This window comes from Chaetodon trifascialis, chromosome 14 (genome assembly GCF_039877785.1).
Source record: "Chaetodon trifascialis isolate fChaTrf1 chromosome 14, fChaTrf1.hap1, whole genome shotgun sequence".
Lineage (NCBI taxonomy): Eukaryota > Metazoa > Chordata > Actinopteri > Chaetodontiformes > Chaetodontidae > Chaetodon > Chaetodon trifascialis.
In genome coordinates, this window is record NC_092069.1 from 9,296,527 (window position 1) to 9,307,743 (window position 11,217).

The following is an 11,217-nucleotide window of genomic DNA, read 5'->3' on the forward strand; positions in this document are numbered from 1 at the left end:
ATTCTCTCGCGCCTGAGTGCTCTTCGCACAAGCTGTGCACCAAGATCCACCGGGTTCTCATAAAACGGACAGGCCATTTTCCAAGAGAACTGATTGGTCAGTAGGTGGGGCTTTTATACCTGCTGAGCTCTTATCCTGAACTTATCCTGCTCCGGAGCAGGTTAGGAGTTCAGCATAGGTTACCACGGCAACGTAGCCTGATAGAAAGTAAGCCACCTTTATGGTACCGAAAAGCCAGGGTTAAGCCTGAAGTTATCTCGCTAAGCCGTAATCCAGCTTTATGGTACAGGCCTCAGGCCTGACGTGTCTAAATTTAAACAACTGTTCACAGCTTTAGGATGACAAAGATTCCATAATAGCCTGGACTGAAACTGCTGATGTTTGTGATATACACTGATTTTAACACATACATACATACAAAGCTCCCACATATACCTGCTCAGTACATTTTTTCCTTCTTTCTTTTTTTTTAAGGCCTGGAAAAGTTAGCTTTAAAATTCCAGGTCATTCCAGCGTCTTACACTACCCTGTTAAGCTTGTATCTGGGGCTGGGAAGCTAAATAAAATGAAATAAATAAATAAAATGGGGGCATTGTTGCGCTCTTTACGTTGACTTCGGTTGGCTCTGGTACTAGCGGAGACCCACCCAATATGGCGGCGACGCTGGATTACGCTCCAGCACGTAATGAGACGTCTACGTATATTATGTCTATGTGCTGGATTGGGGGAGAACGAGACTGAAAGCCTGTGAGTCTGTCAGTCCACGGGACTGTGAGTACAGAGGTTTTCACATGAGCTCCAACCGCATGCCAACGGTTATGGTACCAATAGACTGAGTAACAAATCCCGGGTGTTATTTAAATTTGATTTAATTCATTTATTATCTTATTTGGGGTTTTAAAATAAATATTGCTATATTTTTGCGTAAAATTCTTGTGTGTGACAGTCTTTTATGTTTCAAAGTGATGTAATTCATAGGATGGTTATGTGATTTATGGTTAAAAATATAAGGTATGTGATGCATGGGAGTTTAAGCTCACACCACAGTATAGCTATTCAGTAAGCTAACCGGGCCTCTTAGCACTTTAGTGGAGGTCATTTCCCTTTAACTGTTACAGTACTGAAGATCCCAAATTGATTCGTTTTTTTTCCTAGCTCTCACCAATTCATCACCCATGCAAAAGGGCAATAAAGGTGTGTGTCATATAATCCTTTACTAATCAAAATAGAATTGAGTGAGGGGGCTACACTAGCTAGCTCACTGTCTCCTACTTTTTGTCCATATCTCTGTCTCCCTGTCCCCTCTGCATCACTGAAATGTATTGCAATAAATCAGAATCAGAAAGCCTTTATTAGTCCCCCGGAGGGGAAATTTCATTTCAGTTACATCCCGTCCAAGAAACATAAAAAAAAACAATGACACATAACATGGGGAGTACAGGAACAGGAGAACTGTGGGTCAGCATAATCCAGCGATCAGCGCCCCGTTTACTTAGATAAGAAAAAGGAGAACAAGAGGGATGAAGAGGCAAAAAAAGCAAATCCCAAACTAGACTCCTGTGTGTGTGTGTGTGTGTGTGTGTGTGTGTGTGTGTGTGTGTGTGTGTGTGTGTGTGTGTGTGTGTGTGTGTGTGTGTGTGTGTGTGTGTGTGTCGGGTGGGGGGGCAAAGTGTGGGATTAGGAAAAAAACACCTCAGCACACAAGCAACATAATAAGACATTACAACAAAACTCAAAGATTTGCACATGTGGGAGCGGGTGAGGGTTTTCGGGGGGTGGGAGGTTTCACAGTACAGACACAGAGGGGGCATGCATGCGGCCCATTACGGCGCCTCGCAGCAACCCTCCGTGATATACTACGGGGGGGTGTGTGTGTTATATGTCTCTTCGTGTGTGTGTATGAGTAAGCCCATGTACATCATCTCTGCTCAGTCCCAACCCATTGTCTCTTCCGTCTGATGACGAAGATACAGCCGTAGCCATGGAGATGACCTCGGAGAGTTCTGATCCAGAAACAAAGTTCACGGGAGTAGAGGATGTTTGGGGGAGGAGATAGGTCCAGAGCGTCCTGTCTGCATAACATCCAGGAGAGTGGAGAGATGCCGACCTTGTGAAGGCCAGTTATCTCAGGGAGCCAATGAAGATAGCAATTTGTTTGGGTTAGGCCAACACTGCAATTTTCGTCTGCCTTGAGTCTTTCTGAGTCTCCTGGTGGCTGTAATTCAAATATATCCAAATTCGGTGGTCAGTTTGATCCAAGCTGAGCTGACAGCTTCTCCAAGTTGGAATCCACCCTGTGAAGGAGTTCAGAATTCGCATCCAGCTAGCGATTTTGATCAAGAATCGCATCCAGTTTGCGACCGATCTCACTTATTGCATGAGTCTGAGTGTTGACAGCCCTGCACATTCCCTCAACCATGATGGGCAGCCTCTCGGTAGCCAAGTGTCCTGCCATCAACTTCCGAACTTTGCGATAAATCAGGAAGCTGCTAACTCCAGACAGCAGAAAGCCTGTTATCATAAATCCAAATGTGTAGACATCTTCAACATCCTCAACGGAAAGGATCGACAGGCACACGATCCTCCACCTCTCCCAGGAGTCTATCGTGTATCCGGCTGCAAACGTTCCGTCAGGGCAGGAGGGCTCACCTTGACCCAGTCTCTTTGTCGAGAAAATTTGGTCGATTGCATTGAGAGACCAGCTAATCAAATCCATGATTTTGGGTTTTTGGAGAGAATGCAGAGAGAGGCTCCAATAGATCAGACACAGACAGCACAAGACAAGAGTAGCAGCAGCAGGGCAGATAAGGGCAGGGAGGGAGCAAGAGAAAAAGCGTCCGCCTTCGTTGAGAGCCAGAAGAGATTTTTTTTCTCAAAGAGAAATTTGAGTCACAGAGTGAAGTTAAACAAATAAGGGTCAGACCAACAACAAAGCTCCCCTAGACGTGACCTAACTCAACTCCTTCCGAGCTTTTCTCCTGTCACATGCAAATAAAATGCACAAATGCACTGCACATCTGTACATACAAATTACAATATACTGTTTCGTAAACTTGCATGGTGTCACTGCCCGCCAGGTCATCAAGTGCAAGGCAGCAGTGGCCTGGGAGCCCAACAAGCCTTTGGTGATTGAGGAGATTGAGGTAGCCCCACCACAGGCCAACGAGGTCCGCATCAAGGTATTGATAATAACACAAAATAAAAGTTTCAAAGTAATGTGGAGGTGTTGATCCTTCTGAACCCACTGAGAGTCAACACTCAAAATAAGCCTGTCCCTTTAGTCATTTTTGTGCTTTCACTGTTTGGTTACTCTCTTTGGTGCAGATTGTGGCAACTGGAGTGTGCCATAGCGACCTGTACCAACTTTTGGAAAATAAGCAAAAAGATGGCTTCCCAAGAGTCCTTGGCCACGAGGCAGCTGGGATCGTAGAGAGCGTCGGGCCTGGAGTCACTGAAATTCAGCCAGGTCAGTATCTGTATACACATACATATAATGTATATATGTCTGTGTGCTTATTTTGTACGTATGTGCTTTCTTTCCAAAATTTAGATGACAAGACTGATATGTCTTATGTCTGTGTGTTGAGTATGGAGAAGCTGGGAGGTGATTAGCTTAACTAAACTTGGCATAAAGACAGGCAACTTTCATTCAAACATGGGACAAAATTTTGTATTCTTACAGTAATGTAATGTTCAGAATTTGGTCCATTCAAACACACCATTTGAAGTAGTAGTTTGTCCTTTGGCACTGCGACAGGCATTCTCAAAATCCACTATCAGTTTGCCCTGTTTACCTACTAGTAAACTCAACTAAAAATGAAAATAGAGGAGCAAGAGGGCGAGCAAAGCCATGCTGAAATTACCAGCAACAATAAGACATGGGATGGGTTGCATTCAAGCAGCAATCTCAGAGGCTGAAAAATGAAGTCAATGCAGAAGTGCCAAAAAGTGCAGTGCAGTTCCTCAAATGACCACTTGATGCAGGCTCCAAGAGAGAGAGAGAGAGACAGAGACAGACATGCAATCACAGTAACAGTGACAGTGGATGTAATAATAGCAGTAGCAGTTGCAGTGGATGTCAGGCAGGGCCAACGCAGGAGACGCAGCTGCAAACCACAATCCAGATTCAGCCACTGTGGAACCTGCAAGACGACCAAGCACAGAGACTTCGGGGAAGGAGCTAAGTTAGTAACACACCGTGGTAGGACATAAAAGCGTGCAGATGGAGAGAGACAGAAGGACAGAGGAGCTTGGTGTATCTTTGGAGGTCCCCCAACAGGGGCTGGTCCAGGACAAGCCTGATCCAGCCCTAACTATAAGCTTTATCAAAAAGGAAAGTTTTAAGCTTACTCTTAAATGTAGAGACAGTGTCTGCCTCCCGGACAAAGACTGGAAGATGGTTCCACAGGAGAGGAGCTTGATAGCTAAATGCTCTGACTCCTGTTCTACTTTTTGAGACTTTAGGAACCATAAGTAGGCCTGCATTCTGGGAACGCAGTGTTCGAGTAGGGCAATAAGGTACTATGAGCTCTTTAAGATAAGAAGGTGCCTGGCCATTTATGGCTTTGTAAGTAAGGAGGAGAATTTTAAACTCTATTCTAAACTTTACAGGGAGCCAGTGCAGAGTGGCGAGTATTGGAGAAATATGATCTCTCTTCCTGGTTTTTGTCAGAACACGTGCTGCAGCGTTCTGGAGCAACTAGAGAGTATTCAGCAATGAATTTGGGCAGCCTGATAGTAAGGAATTGCAATAATCCAGTCTGGAAGTTACGAATGCATGGACTAGTATTTCTGCATCATTTTGAGACAAAATATGCCTGATTTTTGCAATATTACATAGGTGAAAAAAGGCAGTCCTTGAAATTTGTTTTACATGGGAATGAAAGGACATGTCTTGGTCAAAGATGACTCCCAGATTCTTCACAGTGGTGCTGGAGGCCAGCGCAATGCCATCCATAGCTGCTATGTCATCAGAAAGTGACTTTCTAAGATGTTTCGGGCCTACTACTATAACTTCAGTTTTGTCACAAGTTTTTGTTCACAGAGGAGTCATCATTAATGCGTACAAACTGAGAGCGATCTGACAAGTAGGATGCCATGGTCAATGGTGTCAAATGCAGCACTAAGATCCAATAAGACTAGTACAGAGACAAATCCTTTATCAGATGCAATTAGATAAAGGTCATGTCTAATACTGAAGAGTCAATTAGAGGTAATACTTCTTTAAACAGCTTAGCCGGGATAGGATCTAAAATACAGGTTGATGATTTTGATGATGAAATTACTGAAATTAGTTGGTGAAGGTCGACAGAAGTAAAACAGTCTAAAACTGCAACAGACTGAGTAACAGTTTCTACGATTTCTGCGTTTGAAGACAAAACAGTACCTGTTGACGGCAGGAGCCGATGAATTCTGTCTCTAATAGTCAGAATTTAATCATTAAAGAAGCTCATGAAGTCATTACTGTTCAGAGCTAAAGGAATACATGGTTCAACAGAATTATGGCTCTCTGTCAGCCTGGCTACAGTGCTGAAGAGAAACCTGGGATTGTTCTTATTTTCCTCTATTAGTGCAGAGTAATAGGCTGCCCTGGCACTGCGGAGGGCTTTCCTGTATATCTTAAGACTGTCTTGCCAGGCAAACCAAAATTCTTCCAAATTTGTAGAACGCCATTTCCTTTCTATTTTCTGTGAAGTTTGCTTTAATTTGCGGGTTTGAGGAGTATACCATGGAGCTAACCTCCTCTGTTTAATTTTCTTCTTTTTTAGGGGAGCAACAGAGTCAAGTGTCATACGCAATGAACCTGTAGCACTATCAACCAGGTAGTCAATCTGGGAGGGACTAATGTTAGCATAGGAATCCTTTGTTGTATTGAGACATAGCATTGAATTAAATACTGGTGGGATCATATCCTTAATTTTAGCTACAGCACTATTAAACAGGAGTCCGGTATAAGAATTTTTGCCAACTGGCTGGTAGTCTGGTAATATGAATTCAAAAGTTATTAAATGATGGTCCGATAAAAAAGGATTCTGTGAGGAGACTATTAAGTCTTTGATTGCAATGCCATATGTCAGAACAAGGTTGAGGGTGTGGTTAAAACAGTGAGTTGGTTCATGTACATTCTGATGGAAGCCAACTGAGTCTAATACTGAGATAAACGCAGTGCTAAGGCTGTCATTATCAACGTCGACATGTACATTAAAGTCACCTACAATAATTACTTTATCTGCTTTAAGGACTAAACCTGATAGAGACTCCGAGAACTCAGCTATAAATTTGGAATAAGGACCAGGAGAGCGGTATACTATAACAAATAAAACTGGCTGCACTGTTTTCCATTTTTCATGAGAAACAAGGTGAGTGAGAACAAGGCTTTGTCTGCATGATCTCTGTTGGGAAGACCAACTGCCCCTTTCCACTGATCTCTCCTTGTCTGATGAAGGGAATGCTTGGTGGTTGGCTGCCTGAGGAGTTGTTTGCAGCCTCGCTACACCTCTCAAACAGCTCTGCCAGCTTTTGTTGTATGTTTTCCAGTTTCCGGTTGTGGAAAATGGAAGTTAACAATAACACAGCTATTGGCAAACCAACACTACTGTGTAGCATTCTCTTGTGCTTAAAAAAGACAAATTAGAAATGTTGATTTTCTGCAGGATGGGCATTTACCTGAGCGCAGGGTATCTTCTTGTATGTAATTTTGCACCAAAATTGGTCTAAATTTCACTTCTGACTGTCACATGGCATTATTGTTTTTGTCTTTCAGGAGACAAAGTTATCCCATTGCCCATGCCCCAGTGCAGAGAATGCCGCTTCTGTAAGAGCCCAAAGACCAACCAGTGTGCACAGTGAGCTCAATAAGTACTTGTCTCCTGCCATCTACTCTATTTTCTCTTCATTCCCAACTTTTCATTGTTCATTGTCACCTGATGATACCAGAGGACAGATACTTCAGATCTTTGTACTTAAATTGCAAGCACTCAGTGAACCTGCTAATAGGACTGAAGTACAGCACTCATATTTAGTTTCAGGGGGCCCACGAAAGACATGATGATACCACCAACCTCCAGGTTTACCTGTAAGGACAAGAATTTGGTCCCATTTTTGGGAGCTGGTACCTTCTCTGAGTACATTGTGATGAACCAGATATCTGTGGCTAAGATCGACCCTGCTGCTCCTCTGGACAAAGTCTGTCTCCTGGGCTGTGCAGTCTGCACAGGGTATGGAGCAGCAGTTAAAACTGCTAAGGTTTGTTTATTTGATTGTTGCAGATAGATTCACTTTTCTTCATTATTATTATTAAATTGAAGCAACGGAATGAGACATTTTGTGTAGAGTAACCATTCATTCCAAGACACAAAAATCTTTCCATTGATTGTTATTGTATAGAGCATTACAAAGTCCAAACTAAAGTGCCACATTGACCAAAGTCTGTTGTTCTTTAGGTAGAACCAGGCTCCACATGTGCTGTGTTTGGCCTGGGAGCTATTGGCTTGGCCGCAGTCATGGGCTGCAAGGCTGCAGGAGCCAAGAGGATTATCGCTATTGACATCAATCCAGACAAGTTTGAGAAAGCCAAGGTGTTTGGTGCGACTGACTTCATGAACCCCAAGGATCACAATAAACCCATCAGCCAAGTGCTGTCTGAGATGACTGATGGAGGAGTGGACTTTTCCCTGGAATGCGTTGGGAATGTAGAAGTCATGGTAAGATGATTTGATTTCATCTGCTTCAAGAATATCAAAGACGTGTCACCTAACCATTACAATGACAACCTTTATTCCAAGGTCAACTGAGCTTGCTTGTTCTTGTTCCAGCAGTAATTATTGAAGAGCTGAGTGTCGTTTATTTAAATCTGAATTTTTCTGGTTACAAGCCCACTGACTTTGTGCTGTTTCTCCATCTAGCGCAGTGCCTTGGAGTCTTGTGTGCAAGGCTGGGGTGTCAGTGTCGTTGTTGGCTTTACAGACTTGCAGGATATTTCTGTCCGACCAATTCAGCTCATCGCTGGACGTACATGGAAGGGCTCTGTATTTGGAGGTGGGACAAATATGACCATAACTAAATGGCTGGGGGCTTGTGTTCTGTGATTTCTTAGCGATTTGTATGCTGGAAAAGACTCTATGCTTTTATTCTGATTATTTTGTGATTAAGGCTTTAAGAGTAGAGATGAAGTGCCTCAGATGGTTAAAGCTTACCTGGACAAGAAGCTGAAGCTGGATGAGTTCATCACTCATAACATGACTTTGGACAAGGTCAATGATGCCATTGAACTGATGAAGCACGGCAAATGGTAGGTTTACTATACTATATACTTTCTAAACCATTCATGACTCAACAACAACACAGATAAATGAATAGGTTCACGTCTGCTCACTTCTCAGTTATGTTTGTTTCACAGCATCCGGACGGTCCTGAATGTTTCTCCACAATAAGACCACTGTGATGCTGTCAATGACCCCAAAGCATTAATTTACCACTCTCTCACAGTTATATTCATACAAATAATACAATGCACAGAATAAGGAGATCTATCAAATAATGTGTGTGTTCATAGGGCAAAATAAATTGTCTGAACAGAAGGCCTCTCTGGTTTCCTTGTTTGTGTTGTGGTTTTATTGTGTTGTGTGCCATAGAAACAGCATTTACACATTTGGCAGGAGAAAAAAAAACAAGAATAAGGTTCCAAACTCTTCAGTTGTCAAAGAATAAGGGTGGACTGGCTCTTCCATGCCTAAAAGATTACTATATATTGGCCCAGCTAAAGATCCTGTTCTGTTGGTGTGTCTCAGATTACAAAGCAAGATGGAAGGAAATTGAAGAAAACATATCTGGGACGATGCCAATTCAAGCAAGAATAGGGGATAAAAGACTAATTAAATGCCTGATGGAAACAGGAAATAAATGGATCAACTTATCTCTGAAAACATGGTTAAATATTATCACTAGAAATGATATGTTAGATGAGGTAAAGATCCTGAAATGGTGCTGCTACGATCTTGACTTTGCTCCAAATAAGATGGATGCCACAGGGAAACCAACAGCTGCCTTTCAGAAGATACCTGGATAAAATGCTGTGAATTTCAGTGGAGGATATCAAGCTCAAACTCATGGAGATCTTTCGGCTGGAAGTGCCTCATTAGGTATTTCATTACACCTGCTCAGCAGAGCTATCATACAGCATCTTTTAGCTGTTGGAGGTTGTGTCGTTCTCAGGAAGCCAATCACTACCATATGTTCTGGACCCATCCAAAAATAAATATTTTCTTGGGGCAAGGTTTATTCAGAACTAGTAACTATATTTGGAACCGACATTACATTTAAATGGGACGAACTTCTTTTTGGGCTTGTACACTCAGCTAATGTAAGTGTGAAAAATAAATATTTATTTGGAATACTGAGTCTAGCTGCTAGAAAAGCAATTACAAAGAAATGGCTCAAGCCAGACATCCCATCTATAGATGAATGGTATGATATTATTTACGATGTGTATGCAATGGAAAGAATCACTTTCTCAGTGAGGCTCCAGTAATCTAAATGACAATGACATATGGAAGTAATGGAAAATGTACATTTCCCTGAAACGCACTTCTTTTGTTTAAGTTTCTTCTCTATATCAAAATGTACTTGATTGGTAATTAATTTGCTTTAAAATTGTGTCAGAAAACACCCCATGTTCATGTTGTGTTACTTTATAAAATGCTTTGTAAAAGCAAAAACAAGAAATAAAAAAAAAAAAAAGAAACAGCATTTACATGTCTACAGCATTGTCTGTCATGTCTTTGAATGCTTAAACTGCATTCAAAGTGTCAGTCACATAATTTTAGCTCAGGTTTACTCAAATCTGCCTCATTATATCAATGTTTGCTTGACTTGGTACAAAGTGTAATTATTCTGTCTGAATGAGCTGCAGGTTCTGTCCCTGAGCAGTGCCTCTGTCTGGTTTTAATGAATATATATTGCAATTAAACAGCAGACACACTAGATAAAATTATATGAAACCATATAATTACGTAATCACAGCTAATGTTGAATGGAGAGCTCATGATTGCTCTGTTTTTTGGGTCCGCTTTTCCTAAAATCATTATCATTGTCTTGGGAAGAAAATAGCTGATTCAGAAGAATCCATGTTTGGATTTGCACACACTGGATTTACTGTGGTTACTTTTATTCAGCCTTTCACACTTACCAGTAGGCCAACCAGGCTCCCAAAAAGAATAACACAGGCTGTCGTAGCTATAGTATGACAATTGTACATGTCATCTCTTTCTACTTTGACAAAAGTAGCACCGCAACCTCACATTTTTAATTTCTACAGGTAAATTTGTCCACTGACAGAATCACAACTGTTTTTGCTGTAATCATGTATTCATCATCGAATTGAAATTGCATCTATAATAGTCGATAGATGGTCAATAACAATCCTTGAACACATTTTTTGAGTTCACACAACCCCTGTGATGTTTGTTCCTATTTTCTGCAGAACACTTGTGACTTGTTGCATGTGGAATCTCAAGTTTTGTCATTCTGTAAAACAACAGAACGTTTTCTTCTATGAATTGTTTTACTGTTATTTATAATTGCAGTCATTTTATTGTTTGAGTCATCGTGATTTTATATAAATCATGCACTATAGGCACAGAAAACTGCCCGCCTCTGGACTTTCAAAATGTGAATAAAATTGAAAAGGAGACAGGTGGTGGTGGTTTGGGAAAATTCTAGTATTTTTTTGTGTGCTGTGGAGAGGTGTGGGGCTTGGTTCCTGTTTGCCCTTTTTCGGCAGAGGCTGGGCGTGGTTCTCCAGGTGGCTTCGGAGCCGGCTCCCACACAGCTGAGACTCATCACAATCAAGCACAGCATAAAGACTGGACTGCAGAGGACTTGTTGCTAGACTGTTTCCGCTGCTTAGTGGCAGAGTTGGCTGCTTCATGAGTGTCACCTATGAGGAGAAGTTTATATTTAGTCCACAACCAGTGGACTGGTGCCTCTGCCACCACATGCCTTAAATGCTGTACTCACACCACCTGAGTTCTGTGCTCTCCAACTCAGTGCCCCACCTTCTATTACCAGGACTCTCAGCTACAAGTTTCCGGCGTGTCTGCAGTCTCCCTTCATTATCAATTCAGAAAATTCCTATTTTACCCCTGCCTCCCGTCTGTGTGTCTCTTATTGTGTCCAAAACCTGCCAAAACATAACAGTAGAGCCCAGACTCTCAGCCA

At 42.0% G+C, this 11,217-nt stretch overlaps 2 protein-coding genes across 2 annotated transcripts in view; both read left to right on the forward strand.

The window, feature by feature from the left end:
• Positions 1-11,217, forward strand: part of LOC139341940 (alcohol dehydrogenase 1-like) — a 48,277-nt gene that overhangs the window by 25,474 nt on the left and 11,586 nt on the right. The gene's annotated exons all lie outside the window — the stretch shown is intronic.
• LOC139342438 (alcohol dehydrogenase 1-like) lies at positions 2,997-8,432 on the forward strand. Its single transcript, XM_070979530.1, has 8 exons — positions 2,997-3,179; positions 3,325-3,466; positions 6,764-6,845; positions 7,029-7,245; positions 7,443-7,703; positions 7,905-8,037; positions 8,152-8,290; positions 8,399-8,432. Exons 1-8 carry the CDS (start codon positions 2,997-2,999, stop codon positions 8,430-8,432), a joined length of 1,191 nt encoding a protein of 396 aa, XP_070835631.1.

Excerpts from the sequence above, each read along its gene's own strand:
- LOC139342438 (XM_070979530.1), top strand. The coding sequence starts at position 2,997 with ATGCACAAATGCACTGCACATCTGTACATACAAATTACAATATACTGT. Across the intron at positions 6,846-7,028 it reads AAGACCAACCAGTGTGCACA|GGGGCCCACGAAAGACATGA; the intron begins GTGAGCTCAATA and ends ATTTAGTTTCAG. Across the intron at positions 7,246-7,442 it reads CAGCAGTTAAAACTGCTAAG|GTAGAACCAGGCTCCACATG; the intron begins GTTTGTTTATTT and ends GTTGTTCTTTAG.